General features: G+C 43.4%; 1 protein-coding gene across 1 annotated transcript; it reads right to left on the bottom strand.

Annotated features, from left to right (window-relative positions):
• Positions 1-876: 876 nt before the first annotated feature.
• Positions 877-17210, bottom strand: htr1e (5-hydroxytryptamine receptor 1E). Its single transcript, XM_028952976.1, has 2 exons — positions 16918-17210; positions 877-2144 (listed from the first exon to the last, which is right to left on the bottom strand). The coding sequence occupies exon 2, from the start codon at positions 2064-2066 to the stop codon at positions 927-929; it is 1140 nt and encodes a 379-aa protein (XP_028808809.1). The 5' UTR covers positions 2067-2144; positions 16918-17210; the 3' UTR covers positions 877-926.
• Positions 17211-20640: the final 3430 nt, after the last annotated feature.

Genomic DNA, 20640 nt, shown 5'->3' with positions numbered 1-20640 from the left:
ATAAAACCTAGTTTCGCTTATTGATTTAATAGTAGTAACCGTGTCTAAAGCGTTTACTTATATTTTTTAAAATATTGCTGAATGACATCTGAATCTATTACAATAGATGTCTTAATACAATACAAAAATAGCAATTCAATAATATAGTCATGTACTGAAACAGCCCCTTCATTTAGGTGGAATTTTGTATGTAGTGTTGGCCTCGGCCTTTGTTTATTTGTGTATTATTTTTTTTACCAATAATGAAGATTGCAGTGTGGTGCTGTGTTTTGCAGTTGACTTCATGCAATCGTACTAGGCTAGAGGTCAAAATCTTTTATCTATTTCTATATATACATAGAAACACACACCTGTGCAAACTGCAAAAAAAGACCTTTCAGTGTTTTATAAACGTTTCTGTACTTTTTTTCCTGCTAGTACCTAAATTAAGCAATTTTGTATTATTGCAATATTGCATAAAAATCCACATAAATCAGTCTGGCACCGTCTAGTTGCATGCACCGGTGACGTTTACTCATTCATCCATGTGAACTATTAAACCTCAAAAGCTTTAATACCCCGTAGTGCCCACCCATTCTCAATCTCAGGATTCACCAACTGTGTGCACACAATCACAATTGGTATATGACCAGACTGGTACAACGTTCTTGAAGACCTTTGTGGGCAACATTGTTTGCAGTGGGGGCAACATGGATTAAAGTTAGAGGTAGACGATAAGACACCTTTTCCACAGCCTCAGCAAAGTACATGGTGGTTTTATGTTTGTGCATGTTTTGACTAGAGATTGCATGATTAGCTTTTTATTTTTTAGATGATGTATCTTTAGAAATATACACATTCACATCTTGCAAATGAAAAACAGCATGAAATGTGCCTTTGCAGATCATATTGTCTTATAGTGCAATACAGATTAATACAGCAATATCTTATGTGTGTTCCTTCATTCTCATCAGTTTCTTGAAAGCCAATTTGAAGTCCTCATTGAAGCTGGTGTAGAGGAGAGGGTTGATGAGGGAGTTGACGTAGCCCAGCCAGGTGAGGAAGTCTGAAACCTGTGGGGAAGGATTCACAACACGCAGTCCCACCAGCAGTTCCTTCAGGAAGAACGGCATCCAGCAGAGGATGAAGGCACCCAAAATAAGCCCTAAGATGCGAGCAGCCTTCCTCTCCCGCGAGGTGCAGATCTGGTTCCTCTCATCTGACCCGTCCATGTCTGTCTCGAAGGATGGCATACGGATGGTAACGTTGAACCTGTCAAACTCCATGGTGGGGTCTGATGTGGACAGGTCAGACACACAGAAGGTGTGCACCACACGGCAGTGGTTGAAGGAGTTCTGGCTGTCCGTGCTCCGGCTGCTGAGGTGGCGCGAGGAGCCACGCTTCTGGTACAACGTCTTGGCTGCACTGTATATCCGGTAGTACAGGATGAGAATCAGAGTCATGGGAATGTAGAAGGCTCCAAATGTGGAGTAGATGGTGTAGCCTACATGCTCATGTTCAATGAAGCATTGGTTCGGCACGCCAGCGCTGGGCCTGTGCCTCCAGAATAGTGGGGGAACTGAGATGAAGATGGAGATGGCCCACACGATGGTCACCATGATGGCGGCTCGGCGAGTGGTCCTCTTGCGGGCGTATTCGATGGCCTTGGTGATGGCCCAGTAGCGGTCCAGCGCAATGACGCACAAGTGCAGAATCGAACAAGTACAGCACGTCATGTCCACACTAAGCCACGCCTCACACACCACCTGGCCCAGGGACCAGGTCTCCATAGTGATGTAGATGATGCTGAGGGGCATCACTAGCACAGCGACCATGAAGTCGGTGACAGCCAATGAGCAGATGAGGTAGTTGGCGGGCAGGTGAAGCTTCCTGGTAGTGAAAATGGCTGCAATGACAGCACTGTTCACCACTGCTGTCATCAGGGTGAGGAGGCCCAGGAAAATCACAATGACTAACTTCTCTGTCACCATGGTCACTTTTAAGGTTGCCCCTGATGGAGCATCAGTGCAATTTGAGCTGTTGGCCAGCAGCCCTGAGCTCTCCCCAAGGTAACGCTCCATCTCCATTACAGGTCCAGCTTTTCTCACTGGCCAAGCTGGGTTGACCCCAGGGGTGTGGATGAGCCTCCTGGCTTAATGATAGCCCTGAAAGACACGATAAATACATGAATAACTCAGCACTGAAATCTAACAAAAATCTGTAAAATAAACGTATGACAAAAGTGGACAGAAAATGGACAGAAAACCGGGGAAAGTTAAAATGACATACATATCAAATTAATTGTGCCTATTTCCCAATTGTTTCAGTGACAATAAAATCTGTCTTCACAAGAGCCTCTTTCATGCAGTCCATTCAGCCACAAACAAATAAAAGTCCATCTGAAAATCCCCTTTTTTGCAAGGTTAACCTCATTGACTGGGTTTTGCCTTGAAGCTGCAGTGTTTATCTCTGAGTGCGTGCTGAATGTTGTGTTGTGCAATTATCCCCCAGTGAGGCAGTACTTACCGGCTTGGAGTACAGATTGAGAACGCCACACTTCTAGATATGCAGCGGTTTTGGAGTGGAGGGTAATCACATCTCCACAATGCCTGTCATTTGTACCCCACCAGTTGCTTCGACTGAAGGAAGCAGCTACTTCTCTTCCCTTTTGGTTCTCATAAAGCATGGTGCATAGCCTATAGACTTCATGAGAACAAAGGGATTGCACAGGTGATAATTTAGGGGCATGGTGTGTCCTTAAAGGTCACAATAATGCTTCTCAAATGAAGCATATCGATGCATGCAACACAAACAGCCCATGGGACTCTTTTTGGCATGGATTTAATTGACCTTTACATGCTGATGCAGCTGACGGCCACATACAAAGGGCCCAGTTTGCTGAGGACAATTCATATCAGGCAGTCAGATGGAATTTCTCCAAACTAAAATTAAGGTTACGGTTCATCCTGGTTGACAGGTGGCCCTAAGGATGAGATGTGGATTAGGCAGGGTGTTCAGAAATGAAAAGGCCCATGATCCTTAAATAATGGGATATATTTGTGATCCACGAATATTAATAACTGACTCTTGCTCAGATAGTCATATTTGGAATGCACTCTACACAGAAACTATTCCAAATCAGATTTAGGAACTATTACAGGAATACAGGAACTATTCCAAATACAGATTTAAATTACTCTTTAATATAGTATTTTGTCCATATGTTGTCGCATACAATTGAATTAGAAGACTTTCATTTAGATTCGTGCTAATTGGACATGTTTTTCTCAAAGTAACCTACATGGTATATATCCTTTTAAAACTTGGAATTATTACATATTTCATAAGAAAATACATTTGTGTGTTGTAAGTCATGCATTTTTTATATTGACACACATAATAATCAATGAGACTTTAGAGTTAATTTCATGTAGCTACGAGTATTTAACAAAAGAAGGAAAATGATTTAACTGTGCATTACAAAAAATGTATAGAATTAAATAAAGGGGATTCAACTGGTTTAAATTAAAGAAATAAAATGCTAAGCTAAAGAGTTTAAAGATGCTTAAAGAACCCTCTGGCAGACTGTTCCGTATTTCATTGTTTAATGAACTCTATTAAAATGTGTAAAAATAGCTGCCAGTGGGTAGCTGGGTTATATTTATGTCGAATACTTAATAACGCATCTAAAAGTGCATTGGCCCGCCCCAGTCACGCATTTTTATGTGTGGACAGATATTCACTGCCATTTATCAGGAACCCGCGTGAACACTTCACCGCATCATGGTGAATACGCTGCTGAACCTGAACTACAGACGTCACTTGGGGAGAAACTTCTCAGGTCATCCACTTGGTGGGAGTAGAGAAGGTAAAATGCCATCCATCCTGACAGCTTTTTTTCTGAACCTTCACCACCCAACTCCATCTGCCCAGGTAGAAATGGGTACTTGGTACTGTAGTTCAATTAACAACATGATGATCTTTTTTTTACCCCATGGAAAAGGAGATTAGACCATATTGGTATAATAGACCCAATTTTCCCCTTTAAAATGTAGCGCAGAGGAACACATCCTTTGCAGATAAAGAAAAGACAAATGGCCATTTCATGTATATGTGGATCAGGACGCATTTGCATCTAAATAGGATTTGTTTCCTTGGTGTATGTGTTTTAATTAACTGCTTTTGGAAAACATTATTGCTACATGCACAGACGCAGAGGATCATGGCCTTCATCACTAATAGCATTCTGGCGTCACATTTAGCCTATCAACTTCCATTTATTTACAGGCTGATAAAAGGAAGGTTAATTAAAGTGCTTCACTTTTTTTAAAAATAAGGCATTAGAATTATATATGGCTGAGTAGGGTGCGTTGAGTGAAATATTAACAATATGCTCACCGAGACATATCAATCCTGGTCGAGATGATAAGGTTTAGGTGTTGAGTTAAAAAGGCCAGGTCTGATGAGAAACCTTTTTTGTGTCTCAGTGAACTCAATATTTCTCAATAACTCAAATCTCAATATTTGTTAATTAGACACTGTTAGTACCTCTGAGCCTGTCCTTTTATTGAAAGTTGTAATGAATAGAAGATAAAAACATGGTAAGCAATGATGAGCTGCATTATAATGGACTCAGCACATGGGGCACGTTCGCTATCGTCACAGCAACAAGTCCTCTGAGGCTTTTTTTCTGGTTCGTGAACAAGAAAGGATTGGCTTGCTAGTTAGCGGTAGCTGAGAGAAGGAGGACCTAACAACCTAGCTGCACTTTCATCTTTGCCTGCTTTCATTTCTAATAATGCGGACGCCATGCTGCGCGTGCTCGATGACATGCTAACAAAGTCTTATCCGGGTGGCCACGGCGCCATTAAAATAAAGCCCGTTCTAGCAAACGAACTGTCGTTTCCAACCCGCCATCCACCGAGGCAACGGACCTGAAGTGATCCTGGATTTCTCACGTAATCAACTGCTTGTTTGTTGAACTGAATTGAGCACCAATTATCCAGCAGTGCCAATAATTATCTTACAATTTCGGGTTTGAGCAACTGCTGCGTGTGGACATGCGTATGAAATAAATACTACAAAAAAATATATAACTGTCGTACTCGTGTGGAATAAAAAAAAAAGGGTACTAGAATATGACACAAGGGGCCAACACCAAAAGCACTAGGAGAAGATTGGGGACCGGGGACCTCACCGAGCACTACATGCGGCAGGGATGTTTTCACAGTAGTACTGAAGTCACTGAACATAAAGTGAAAAATGTACTAAGTCTCTCTTGCTACCAGGATGTCATGTTAATGGCACAGCGTTTATACACCTAATCACCAGTGGGAACAGCATGGGAATTCAGGGAATTACAAGAAGGACACGTCAAAGCTGGGGACATGGCAAAAGTGAAAGAGAGCATTTGTCACTGCGATGCATTTAACTCATCACCCATCATGGGACCAGGGTGTGGGCACAGTACCTCCACAGTACCTCAGGGGCACATTGATGGTTGGTGGATTCGAACCAGTAACCTCCTGGTCACAAGTCAGTTTCTTAGCTGGGCCACCACTGACCCTAATTAAGAGTGAGAAAGGTGGCATGCCAAAAAACATACAGCATAATGATATTCCGGAAGCATGAAATATAGCAAAGGGAAGCACAGAGGTCTGTGTTGTGACCGAAATCGGGATAATTTCTCTTTTTTCCTGTATAAATAATAACAACAACGCATTGCACCCAGATTCAAGCGCGTTGGACAGCAATTCTTCAGCCCATTAAGCTTTTCGGAAAAACTATTTTTTTATGGGTGCATTCAACTTTAATCTCCCATTATTCATTTTACGCCCACTTGTTGTTTTCTCCTCATCATCACTGCACACCTACAGTGCGATCCCTAGGCCTTGGAGGGAACATGTTAACATATTTTGCTATTGTCCCCTGAAAAAAAAAAACTAATTTTTCAAGCTCTTTTATGTAAATAATGCTCTGAAGGTCATATAAAATATTAAAAAGGAATTGTTTCCCTCAACCTTTGTTCTCACCATGCTGTTGTGAAAATTGCCAGCTACCAGACACAGTGCACGAATTCTTAAGTTTTTTTGTGTAACGTACCATAAAAGTTTTTGAAAGGCATGAAAGACTAACAATAGGAAAACAGAGGAAATAAGCTGCACCAAAGGCTGCAATAGTTGTTATTGACACTGGCGTGATTATGTCCCCATAATTGGCCATTACACCACAGTTTAATTTTAGGCTTCTAATATCAATATCAATTGATATTGTAAAAAATCTGTCATTTAGCTGGTCAGTAATTTCAAGCCTGAACAAGGTACAAGTGGACACTCCAGAACACTTTTAAAAAAAGAATGACTAATTACACATGGCGGTTAGCACTGGGATTCTAGGTTGTGAGTTCGAATCCAGGCTCTGGCTTTGAGCGTGCATTTGCAGGCTCTACCCATAGAACCTGGTTCTCTGTTTTTCTGTTGCATCATGCATGGGTGTGAATGGTGAGTCCTTGCCCTGTGCTCAATGTTCCGAGATTGGCTTCCGCCACCCAGATCTGTATTAAGCGAGTGATTGACATGATAATTGATCATATGGACAGTGGAAACATCACCAAAAAAATGACCCAGACACAGAGTATCCCCTTTCCGACTGGATCCTGACACTATTTCATGATTAAGGAATTGAGGTATTACATTTTAGTGACACAGCTCACTATATAGGCTACATGGGTATTTACCGATTCTTATTTCTCCTCTCAAAATTGATTCTAATTCACTATGTCCCACAGGCAACGCCCTGTCAGCGGGAACTGATGTTATTACATTACAATAGTTGGAGCAGTGCTACTGTGCAGCACGTTGTAGCTGCATAACTCAGCCAAAATCCATCATGGCAACGTTTTAAACATCCATCACTGCCACAGTGGGTGACCTCTAGGAAAAGCAACAACACCGACAGGGTGTAAAGTCTTGAATGTTTCAATAGAGATACACACTTTCTCCGCGACAGATTCATAATTCACAGCACTTAGCAGACACCCTTATCCAGAGCGACTTACAATGAGTAGATAAGGGACAGTCCCCCCCCCCCAGAGCAACTCCCCCTGGAGCAACTGGTCATCTGGTTCTGGGCTATTATCACCCAAGAAAAAGATTTATTCTGCTGAACAACACTGCGCCTCTCGGTTTTTGATTGACTGAATAATCATGAGTTTGAGTATGTAGGGACACTGAAACTGCGTGTTAATGATAAGCACAACATTGCTTCTGGTGCACAGAAGAGAACAAGTAATGGCATAAAGGAGCCCATAAATGCGGGGCGAACTCCCATGCACTGACAACGCAGCATCACAAATCCCCCCCAACCGTGGGAGGAAACTGCAGCACCCAGGGGAACTGCGTGGAGAAAGTGATTCTTTCTGGTCAGCATTCAGAGAGAGGGCTCGGTTCGACTGGCTTCAGGCTCGCAGGACTGTAAGCTGTGTGGCGCCCACCACCGACACCCCTCTCCTTTCACTGTTGCTGCAAAACAGAGATAAGTTAAGCTGAACAGGCCATACTTTTTTTTTTTTCCATTTACTGCACCGCCTTGTACAGGGCCTGACAGTACTTAAACATAATATGATCAAAATGGTGGAATTGCTACGCGGGTTTGAAAAGATCAATATACCCTTTATGAGTGAATGAAAACTGTGGACTAAAATGAAGACGCCTCTTTTAAGGCATACAAGCATTTGAGGATTTGGCTTATTGTACATTAGATAAGCCTGATATTAAACAAAATGTCACTTTACAGATCAGTTCGAAACCTTCTGTACACAGAGAATCCAATTTAATAGTAAAAACAATCATTTAGGCCCCAGCTAAAATCATTAAGACCAGTCACAATAATTATATTTGCCTGCCGCCGATAACATCAATTATTCAAAATGCTTTTTAATGGCCAGAGAATTTCATTTTCCGAAGGATCAAAGGAACAAAGCATTGATTAGCGACATTATACAACAGCACTGGCCAGCGGAAAAAAAAAGAAAAAAAAAAAAAAGAGGAGCAAGTGTAATCCATCCCGCCCACTCAACCAGATGACACATGAGCAAAGAAATGCAAGCGATGGACCTTTATAATGGTAAAAGCCTCCAAAAAATAAAATAAATAACCCGCAGAAAACAGCATCGCGATCGTCCAATACGCCTTGATGGCCAAAGTGACTGGACACGGGTTGGCGTACAAAGCTGGTACTGTCTGGCCACTAAGCTGCAGGGGAAGCAAAAAAAAAAAAAACTTTACAGCTTTGTTTACAGCTTTGGGGGGTAAAACTGCGCCCTAAATCATGCAATGGATGCAAGTTCCCACCCTGATGTCAGAGAATGATGCTATTACTCTGCTGTCATTTTGCTGGGAAAATGGATGACCTTTCAGCAGGTGAGATTGCACTGGTGAACCGTCATTATCATAAAACCGACCGGTGGCGGGCACCAGCGCCTCGTGCTCAGGCCTGGACAATACATCGGCATGCTGTGAACGTCCATAATAACCAATAACAGTCAAGCGCAATCCATCAGGGGCTCAATATATTTCTGCTGGCCTTTGGTGGGTGATTTTCAGCCACATCCATTAATAAGAAAATGGGTCTTTTACCACATAATTCCACCAAAAGGGGTCGAAGTGCATTTCTGCTACATTTCTTACAGATACAAAACAACTACGTCCTTGAGTCAAGATTTGCCTGACTTAGTCACACTGATAAAATAAGTGGGCGGAGTTCAAATGAAAATGGTGTAAAATAGTAGCTATGTTTATTAGCTATATGTCTAGATGATTTGCATCTCAAATGTTATATAATCTGTAAAACCCGAAACTGCCCCTCTTAGCGTTCTGGCAGAACAATTTCAATCCTATTGACATCCAGTTGATCATGTCAATCCAGTTGACATTTCTGGCTGAGACGGTTTCATCACCGTGGTGGGTGTGGACTTGGGAATTTGGTCATTTTGCTTTTTCAGGCTTGAGAGATGGCATTATGGAATTCTTTGGCTTAGTAACTCACAGTGATAGTTTCCTTTATTGGAGAACTACGAATGCTACAATTGGTGTGGACACATAAACCTGTGGTCTTCTCCTTCTGAAAATAGGAATGTTATAGGAACTAATTGTTATGTTAAACAGATTCTTGTATAAAAGTCACATGAACGCTTAATTGAGTGTTTAAATCTAAAGCTTAATTCCACTGACACTGCACTCATGCATTTATGCTCCAAATTGTCCTCCCCTGTACACCCAACCTTTGTCTCCATCACACTGAACATGTACTCAGCCGGCGAGAAGTGAAACGGGACGTGCTGTGTGGCGGCTGTGTGACTGCATCGTCCCCTGCACAAGCCCGACGTCCCCAGCAGCAGGTTATAATTCAGCAGTGGCAGGCAAGGCCAGCAAACCACGGACAACAGAATTAGAGCCCAGCAGATTATTGACATTTTCCCACGTGAAATAAAACATCGGACGCCGAGGAGAGAGGGAAACTGGACCAGTCCACAGTGGGAGCTCTCAGCAGATTAGCGCCTGAACAGGGGGACTTTGACGGATGTCGGAGGAATGGCAGATTTGTCACACACAAATAGTGACTGACAGTTGCTTTAAGGTCATAAATCCGTGTGCGAGTGAGGGGCGGACAGATTAGTTACCCGGGAAAGGAGCCTGGAGTGCTGCCGTGCTGCTGGTGCTTTGAACTGATTGAATCATTCCAAAAGAGTAGATCTGATTCGACATTCTTTTCAATTATCCATTCAAAGCGTAGAAACGTAACTCAATAAATTTGACAGTGACGATGCGCCGCCTTCAAGTGCTTGTCACAAGATCCTACTGTTCTTGCAACCTCTGCGACGCAAAATAATACAGATTTATTTTTAGTGGGAAATAAGTGCAAATGGGAGCACAGCGAGTATGTTCCCTTATCTAACTGATGCCCAATGGTAAATGTCACCATTCTCATGCTTGGACCGAGTAATTAAAAATACGTATGAATATTATAATTACACGAAGACATGAAAATGCAGCAGCTAATTAGCATAACCGATAGTGTGATGCCACAGCAGTCCTGGACCAGCCAGGTGCTGCACATCACACGCATACAAGGCTCCTAAATACATTAGAACCCTTGATACGTTGCTTTTCTCCCTCAGTCACTAACGCAGGGTTAATGGTGAAGTTTCTTTTGTTTATTAAAACCAGACGTTCCCTGATGTCGAGCGTTTGCGCCTCCCTTGCACCCCATGGCATGACGGACAGAGAGCCGCTTTACAATCGCTACTGTCCATCTGCAACTTATCTCACAAATTGCTCGTTCTTTCCTTTTCTTAGACATCAGTGGGGGCAGTGGTGGCCTAGCGGTTAAGGAAGCAGCCCCGTAATCTGAAGGTTGCCGGTTCGAATCCCGACCCGCCAAGGTACCACTGAGGTGCCACTGAGCAAAGCACCGTCCCCACACACTGCTCCCCGGGCACCGGGCATGGCTGCCCACTGCTAACTCAGGGTGATGGGATAAATGCAGAGGAGATATTTGTGTGCACCGTGTGCTGTGCTGCTGTGTATCAGCAGGTGACGTCATCATTCGCTAGCCTCGGCTAGTCTAAGCTAGACACCTCGGCTGAGTTTCCCCGTTCACGCAATATAGCCATTGCAGTTGCGAATGCGGCCGCGTCCCCGCATGTGTTTGTATGGACACAGCTGAGCATTTCCGCCCACTTGCTGGCATCCCGCCGCATCCCCGCTTCCTTTTGTGTTCCCGTACTTTGATTTGAATGGAAACCTTTTGTTTCATTTTTTCTTGGAGTTCTCGCTGCATGGTAGGGTTGAATAAAAAAACGTAATTACCAGGGGCAACACATGATAATATTTTGTACATTATTCCCGGAAATGGAAAAAACTGATGCCCGCAGAGAGAAATTGCAGAGAGACAGAGCACTGCACAACTATACAAGCAAAAACTATGGATTTTTAATTAAGAGGACGATTTATGCAAGCTAGTCGTAGCCTGTGTTTTATCATGAAGAAAGCAGGCGGTTAACAGAGAGCAGACTGCAGAGATATTCTGCAGGAGCACAAAATAAATGCAAAATGCTGCGTGCTAGCCACCCCGAATTACAGGTATGTCAACCTCTTGTTGGAACCCATGGATGAATATGGTAGTAAGTTGGGGTTGAACATTGTCAAAGGTCTCATAGGGAGACTTTTGAGGTAGGTTGTAGGATGGTTATATGAACCAGAAGACCCAGGTTCAAATCCCAACTACCACCATTGTGGTAGGGGACTGTCCCTTTAAGTACTGATTGTAAGTTGCTATGGATATGGGCATAAATGGCATAAATGTAAATGTCATAGGCTTCCACCACAACATACTCTACCAGTCAAACGTTTGTGCAAAAGATACACTTCATTCATGGGTCTTGCAATTTTACATTATATTACAAAAGTGAAGACACAGGACTATGAAATCTCTCCAAATCAGGAGATCAGCATTTCAAACTATTGGTTTCTCTCCACCACCTCAAGTAGTCCTTAAGGTTTATCCTGAATACTTTCTCATTATTTACCCATGTTAATGAGTGGCTTTTGATGATGACTATAGTGAACAAAGCAGTCATGCAGGGAAAAAGAAGCAACGGATAAAACAGATTCATGATATATACTTCGATTTCTCCTGATTCAAGAAATACTAAATATGTTTATTGGATTCTTCAAAATGGCTCCATTGTAGTTTCCTTAACCACCACAGAGTAGGTGCATCGATAATTATGAATGGTAGTGTGGAAAATTCTTGCTACTATATACTTGCATAATGTTTTGGATGCTGCTGCATTAATGTGGACTGACACTATTTATCCTGTGTTTGGTCTTGATTTCAGTTCCTGTCCATTTGACACAAGCCTTTGGGTAGTTTCGAGTTTGTTTGTGTTCCTTTTGTGGCCCTCGAACCAGTTTTCTTTGTGTTTAATAAATCTTTGTTTGCACCTCAATGTCTGGCTTCTGAACCTTCATCACTCCCGCACCAAGAGTCGTGACACAAAGGAGTCATGCCTATGATAGGGACAGACCATAACTGAAGTAAAACAGCTTACCCTTCTAGTGTCATCATGTTGTGCATTTCTCTCTGTGGTCTGCCCCATAACGGAGGCCTCCAGTATCATAGATAGTCACAGCTGCATAGTTTACTTTATTTTACTTTACTTAGTAGACGCTTTTATCCAAAGCGACTTACAAGAGGAAGACACCAGCAATTCTCATTCGGTTTCTATAGATTTGGAGTTTTGTCAGGAAAAGAACATGATGTGTACGTGTATGCATCATTAAATGCTGACTTTTTAGCACTATTGCTAACTGGAAATTACTATGTTATAGGTTAATGGTCAACCAAGCAAAAAATACCACCTGAAAAAGAAATTATTATAAGCTCTGCACTGTTATTGCTCACAGTCTACTGTCTACTGTGATAAATGATGAAAAACTAAAGATAAGTGAGTGGATGGAAAAGTTTGGACCACGCCCTGCTTGTTTTTATGCAAAGGTCCTTCATCTATATCATCGAGTCCCTATACCTCAGACATGCATGGATTCTTAGACAGATCCTCCTTCCTGTGCACCAACAAGGTCAATGGTGTGTAAAATGACTGTATTTTCCTGAGTTATTCTGAAGAGGATGCTTTTCAGATGGAAGATGCGGTGTCAAGCTCGGTAAATCTGCCTTTTTTTATACCAAATTAATAAAAAATTATGCATGCCAGTCAGCATGTCAGTCAGTTCACATGAATCGGCTTATCACCTTTTCAATTTAAACAGTTATATTTGTTTTCTGTCTCACATACAAAAATATCCCGTAGAGCTTAAAAAGACTTAAGAAGCTGATGCACTCATGTTAGCCAGAGGATTGGCTGCATCCAGGAGAAACCTTACCTGAATTGTGAATGTGTGTGTTGTGGCTGTCATTGCTGAAAACACCCAAATAATGAAATAATAATGAAAGCTGAACCAAGAGACCTGCCCTTGTCTTTGTCCTTTGCTTCCCACATACCCAACCACCCACAAGCCCCCTGCCAGGAGTCAGGAACTAACCTGACCACATGGCACGACATCAAAAAGCCCAGATGTAAGGCTATATGTTTACATGCTGCCCTACACTATAATAAAACCAAAGAAAACTCTTTAATATATAGTGTGTTCAATAATTGAGTATACAGTAATGACTAGCTCATGCGCTCCAGACAGAACATGAGAATTTAAATCCAGTTCTGTGCCACTTTCACATTCATCTTAAAGTTAATTATGGCTGTCAAAATTGTTAATCACTTTGATTAATTTGAAATATTTAATGGGTGTGTTTAACTGTACACTCACATGCATGTGTCTCATCAACATTTGGGGGTGGGTGTGTCTGCTACACCGATTGCTGAGGAGCGGCAAAAATCTACAACATAGCCATATTAACCTGCAATACACCTGACTGATTGGACTATTTAATGCTGCGTTAAAGCTTGTCGCCCTGCATGTCATGAAACTGGGGCAGTGGTGGCCTAGTGGTTAAGGAAAAGGACCCAAGGTGCCACTGAGGTGCCACTGAGCAAAGTACTGCTCCCCGGGCGCCTGTCATGGCTGCCCACTGCTCACCAAGGGTGACGGTTAAATACAGAGGACCATTGATTCCAGCTCGATGGCCGAGGCACTGTAGCGGCATCTAAACCAGGAATCACGACGTGTAATTCTGGTGATTAAAGACTGTGCTCAAGACATAGAGTGACACAAAATCGTCACATGTGGAGAAAGACGATCATTCCTTGTTTTCCTGGGCTCCTCTGTTACAATAGAGCATCTGACCCACCATGAGAATCAGAGGCTACTGGACTGCACAATGAGCCTCAAAGTAGGGTCAGGATTCTCTGGTGGTCCAGGTGAACCTTCCTGGGACCTCCTCTATGATCCCCAAGATCTGTGCCTCACACAGAGTACTCCACAACCATCAAGATTCACCAGATCCTCATCTGGTGAACACACCACCTCACCAGGATCTGCAACTGACGGCTTGGTACCAGATATCAGCTTAACATCATTGTCCAGTATTTTTTTCCTGAATCTGCATTGGTCACATATTTGTGCCTCAGTGTGTTTCACATTTTGTTGAGAAAAAGGGCCGTATTAAATCTACATTTACAGCATTTATCAGACAACCTGTTCCAGAGCGACTTACAATCAGTAATTAACGGGACAGTCCCCCCCTGGAGACACTCAGGGCTAAGTGTTGTTCAGGGACTCAATGGTAGTAAGTGGGATTTGAACCTGGGTCTTCTGGTTTGTTACCCATCTAAGTGGAAAGTAGCAGAGGATGGTTTCAATCCAACGACCTGTGGGTTACGGGCCCAGCACGCTTCTGCTGCGCCACTCTCCTGCTCAACACCCCAGATTGGACTCGAACCCACAATCCCTGTCTTAGGAGGCAGGTGCCTTATCCATTTGACCACTGGGGCTTGTAGTTACATAACTGTAGTTACCTGAAGACACTCAGGGTTAAGTGTCTTGCGCAGGGACACAATGGTAGTAAGTGGGGTTTGAAGTGACCGTGACACTGTGACTGTGGTCTTCTGGTTCAAAGGCGAGTGTCTAACCCACTAGGCTACCACCGTCCCCGTCGGCTACCAACATCTCTCCGAAAATCTACAAAACTTACTGTCCAATTTGACAGGTCACTAAGGCAGCGCTAGATTTATTCGGCGACAGTGTGTTAATCTATTAAGAGCTTTTAAAAACAAGCAGAAGGTGTTTTAAAAAAAAAAAACAAGGTTGCAGGCACAGGGGTAAGACGTGCTAATCGCAGGACCTGAGAGATGGGTGCACGGACACAGGCGAGCCGCAAACAAGAGGGAAAAATGATCGGCGTTCCCCATGCTGTTCGTCTCCTCCCATTATAATAGGCTCGCCAGTGTTTCCTGGTCGGCCTTCCAGGAAGGCGTCCCGTCAAAACAACATCATTAGCGGCACATAACAGGATGACTGCGTCCTCCTGGAGCTGGAACAGGAGGCGAGGCCCCAGCGATCAAGGCCGCCGCGAGCTTTAAGTGAGACGTGGTGCGGGAGGTTGACAGCGCAGCGCCATGATTCTTCCGTCTGCATTTGGTGGCAGCGAACCAGCAGGGGGACGCGAGAGCGCAGGAGCCTATTGATTTCGGCTCGATTGCCGAGGCACCGCGGCGGCGGCATCCAAACCAGGTATCACAAGGTGTAATCCTGGAGATTACACGCTGGTGCAAGGACCGGGTTCGAGACACAAAGTGACACAAAGCCGTCACGTGGGGAGAAAAGGAGGAAACCGTACACCGCAGAGCGAGGGACAAGGTACACGCACAGCTTTGCTCAGGGAAGACGAATGGACGGATGACACTGCCAACAAATTGGCGGCAACTCCGCAAGCAGTCCATAAATAATGACTGGCATCTCCCCCAAAATATGTTGCGAACGCCATCCATCTCAGGCACGTTTATGGATGTTTGAACCGAAGACGTGTGTGGGGATAAAATCAGTCCATTACATGGAAGCAATATGCACCCTCAGCATTTCTGCGCAATATATCGCCCGTCATGGCTGCGGACCTGCCACATGACGGTACTTCAGAAGGTCCTTCAAACACTGAACGCACTGAAGTCGTGAATCATCTTATAAAACGTTTATGTGATTATGTCACACACGATAATTGCTTTCCACCTAATGAGTTTTGATCTACGCTACATTATTGGGTAATGAAAGCTCGTGACGGCCAAATAATAGTAGATGTCAAACTTTTTCTTACAGGGCACCAAATGGCCCAAATATTGCATTCATTTAAAAAAAAAAACCACATGGCAGATTATTCTTATTCGTTTTTGCCCGAAACAGACCTGAAAGGGGCGAGGTGGGCAAGCGGTAGCGGCAACAGCAAAGGCGTCAGCGCCTATTTGCAAATAAACAAGCTGCGCAAACACTTCGTCACGTGACCCTTTTTTCCACCAAGGATGGACACAGGCATCCTGAGCAGCGCGGTGAGGTCGTCCGTCTCACAGTGTGGGGTTAATGAACCCCATCCTTCATTCAAGTCGACTCAAATTAGACATCCTGAGGCCGGTATAGTTAAATATTCCGGCAAGTAGAATGTTTTTTTTTTTTTTTATAAATCTTAAGGAATTGAGTTAATGGAAAAAATATAAACCTTGACTGTTTGAGGGTTTTTTTTTAAATCATTTTGGGGACTTTTGTTAAGAATACTCACAAGTAACCAACAACTACGACCAGTAACAATCTACAGTGAGATGTTACATTTAACAATAACGTTAAAAAAACGTTATTTGATGGCTTTGAACGGCTTTGATGGTTGCCATGGTGATACAGGTGTACTACTTTAGACAAAATATTTCTTTAAAAAAAAGCAGAGCTGGCGCCAGGCAAGCTAACATGTCCCATAACCCCCCGAAAAGTTACAATAATGATGATGATATGACTCGTATTAACAATTTAATTGGCCTTTTTTTGAAGCATGCAGAATGATCCTTGCTATATTATTAAGATGGTCTCAGAGGTGATAGAGTCCATCTAATTGAAAAGAAAATGACTTTCATGAAGACATGACTGGTAATAAAAAAAAAAAGAAAACAGTCTGATCCACCCTCGTTTCTTTGAGGACGAGCGGGATTTCAGACCAACACCCCACATCCCCCCCCCTGTATTTTTTTATTTTTTTATTATACTTTAATAACGGCACTCCCACACTGATCGGGTTATTTTAGCGCATTACATACACTGACTGAATCGAAGTGTTCACACAACTTAACCCATTAGTTGCAAACACAGTCATAGATGACATTTATCTACATGATCCTGCATGATCCAGATTTTCAGGGTTGGAACGAAGTGAGGAAACGTTTCTCACCTTTGATGTCATGTCTTCTCTCGTAGAATCCATGTGTTCGGAGTGAGATCTCCAGACGACGATCGGCGGCGCCGCGGCGGTCTGGAGAGCTCCGGGACCGAGTTGCTCTCCGCCCGGACGCGCACGGCTCATCAGGTGTCTGTCGCCGCGCCGCCGCGGACCCGGGACTCTGCGCACCTGACGCGCCGGCGACGCGACGCGACGCGACACCGGGTGCCGCCTCGCCGCCGGACTGCGGCTCCGGGTTCTAGGTGTCGGGCTTTCGCGCTGTCAAGCCTGCGTCATCGCCGCCGTCCTCCCGACGCGTCTGGCGCGTCACGCTGTCGTCTTGTTTCTAGCACGGGACACGAACACGTAAAACTCTGGATGCACCCGTACCAGTTGTACTGAGAATTAGTACAGAGCACCGATCAAAGTAACAGTGAATAATGAAATATCTCAAGGTTCTATAAAGAAGCAATAAAACCAAAAGCAGTGGAATATTAACATTATTCAATGATTATGTGACTGTACATTCTGTAACTTTTCATCAAGTGCCTGAAGTGGGTTTTTTTCATCTAATGAAAGTGAAAAAGTGAAAATGAAGTGATTGTGAAACACTCTGCTTTTAACCATCACCCTTGGTGACAGGCGCCCGGGGAGCAGTGTGTGGGGACGGTGCTTTGACCGGTGGCACCTCAGCGGCACCTTGGCGGATTGGGTTTCGAACCGGCAACCTTCTGATTATGGGGCCGCTTCTTTAACCACGAACGCCACCACTGCCCCAGGTAACATTAAATTCACCCTTTCGCGTAACAGTAAAAAAAAAAAATTCCAGGCTAATTTATGCCCATTCGCCTCAGCTTCGGAATGGTTTGCTGAGCACTGATACGCCATTCATGTCCTGAACGACTGCTGACATGTTTCTACAGTTACTGGCTAAACAGTTCCACCACATGCCACAACATCTCTCCGTCAAATATAACCACGCCTGGTATCGGTTTTAGTGTTATTATTTCAACTTATGGAGTCATAACCCTGCTAAGTCACATTAAGGGTGATCGTAACTGTCACACTGGTGAAGGGACCAATTCACTGGCGAACATAAACTAGGGACGTGGTCCAGAAACCCTTCCACTCCATACAAGATAAACACTTCCACTCCATACAAAAAGACGAATGACAGGGACAAGACAGGCATGATGACATACTCCGGTCGGGCGCAGTGCGGCAGGATAATAACTCGAGTTTGGGGTTATTCCTGCGTCTGACCTGAAGAGCGGTGCTGTTGTGTGCGTGCGTGCAGCCCAGATGGTGAAACTCCCGCTTTTCTCCCAAAAATGATCAATAATTTTGAGCAGAATCAGTCGTTCAAGCCCTAATCATTGCTCAGGTGCCGGGAGAGGAGACGTGGGCCGAGTCCTGGCAGAAGGATCTAGCGCAGGCAGGGAGAGCAGGTGGTCAAACGTACCAGTGGGAGAGATTCGCCCCGACTCCAGAAAATGGGACAGAATCTTGGTCCTCATTACCTCGAGAGTTTCCATGCGTGGCAAACAAAACACTGTGCCTGTTTACTGGAGGATGCCGACTGCAGGCCTCAGCTGAGAAAGGGAAGCTTCAAGTTCAAGGACATATCACCAAAAAAAGTGATATGAGGCCTGTGTATTTTAAGGACGTTCGGACATTCCAACCACAGTGACAAAACAGAGAGTAGACGCTTTGTCACAGTTTAAGATAAGATAAGATGATCCTTTATTAGTCCCACAAGGGGGAAATTTACATTGTCCCAGCAGAAATTGGAGGGTACGTGATAAGAGCAGCATAAATACACTGCATAAAGACGATGCCAACAGTATAATATAAAAAGTACACTATACAAATAAATCATCTGGAAATATAACTGGATGAGTGTATTAGATATGTATGTGTATGTACATGTAGAATATATGTATGTATATACAGTACAGGTCAAAAGTTTGGACACTCCTTCTCATTCATTGTGTTTTCTTTATTTTCATGACCATTTACGTTGGTAGATTCTCACTGAAAGCATCAAAACTATGAATGAACACATGTGGAGTTATGTACTTAACAAAAAAAGGAGAAATAACTGAATTTTATATTCTAGGTTCTTCAAAATAGCCACCCTTTGCTCTGATTACTACTTTACAAATGGTCATGAAGATAAAGAAAACACACTGAATGTCCAAACTTTTGGCCTGTACTGTGGATATATATACGTGTTGCACATAAGAAATTGCCATGGAGTGCAAGATGTGTGTGTTTGTTAGTCTATGTAGTCAATGTCAGTGTTTTCAGCTGAGGAATCTGCACAGAATATGCACAGGCCAACACTGTGGGTATAAATCAATAGGTCCATGTATTGGCAGCTATTTCAGAAAACAATACACACTACACAGAGAAATCAATATGATCTGAAATCATGATACAATACACAATACAATACAGTACAACATTGTAAAACTAAATTGTGAAGCAAAACTGTGCTGGTATTGGTAGCAAGTTCCACAAATCAAAATACAATTATTGATTTCCCATTTACATTTCTCCATGAGAGATATCAGCACTGACTGATATAATCAGATTAAATAAGCATGCAGACAGATTCAATTTACTATCTCATCTCCAGTCTAAAGTTTCATCTCGAGCTGTAACCAATATTGTATTTGAATTCATTAAGCTCATATACTCTGTTGGGATAGTTTAAATTTTTTAAATATAATTATTTATTGAGTTTAAAGTACTGTGAACATGGATTATGTTCAGTGCCGTGGTTCCATCGTGTACCTTTCTTTAGAAATCTAGCAAAAACTAGCAAAAAGCCAGAGTTTGTGCAGTGGAGATGAAATCGATGGTCAAAGATTATCCTTATGACTGATTACATCAGATCAGATATCAAGGCTTCGGGCCGCGTCAGTCTCACTCACCGCAAGAACAGACTGTCCTTCAGCCAGTGAATGGATTGCTTCCCTAAAGCAGAGGCTCTGGGGTGACCTGACGTCTCTGACTCTTTGCTGTGGGTCCTCCCTAGTCATCCTGTCCTTATTTTTTAAAACTGCCACCATGCACACGCGCGCATTTCAATGCAATCTCCAAATAACACCTGCAGCCGGTGTGACATTCATCCGGGTTGGCAGCCAATGTTACGAATCCTCACGCGTCGTCAAAGCCACCAGACGACTCCAAGCCCTTTTATCCTGCACTTGTCGTATGGGTACGAATGCAGTGGGCCACTTAAATGATACAGAGGGCCAAAGCAGACTCCTCGGCTAAAAGGAGGACGCAGCGGGCTTGGCAGAGCTGACGCAAATATAGACTTTCCAACAGCAGCAACAACACCAGAAAAATCGGTGTATGTGGTGGGTTGAGCCGGCATTCGATGAATGAAACGCAGTGCATAAGCATTTACATTTACATTTAGAGCATTTATCAGACGCCCTTATCCAGAGCGACTTACAATCAGTAGTTACAGGGACAGCCCCCCCTGGAGCAACTTAGGGTTAAGTGTCTTGCTCAGGGACACAATGGTAGTAAGTGGGATTTGAACCTGGATCTTCTGGTTCATAGGCGAGTGTGTTACCCACTAGGCTACTACCACCCAGTATAAGCAGGCAAGTGCATGTAAGTAAATGTTACTAACGTGTAAGGCGAAATCCATACGTTTCTATAGGTGATTTATACCACTGAAAGAACGAGGTGGGAGTTGTGTCATTTTAGTTTCTC

Source organism: Denticeps clupeoides, chromosome 14 (genome assembly GCF_900700375.1).
Source record: "Denticeps clupeoides chromosome 14, fDenClu1.1, whole genome shotgun sequence".
Taxonomy (NCBI): domain Eukaryota; kingdom Metazoa; phylum Chordata; class Actinopteri; order Clupeiformes; family Denticipitidae; genus Denticeps; species Denticeps clupeoides.
This window is presented reverse-complemented; position numbering and strand designations above follow the sequence as displayed.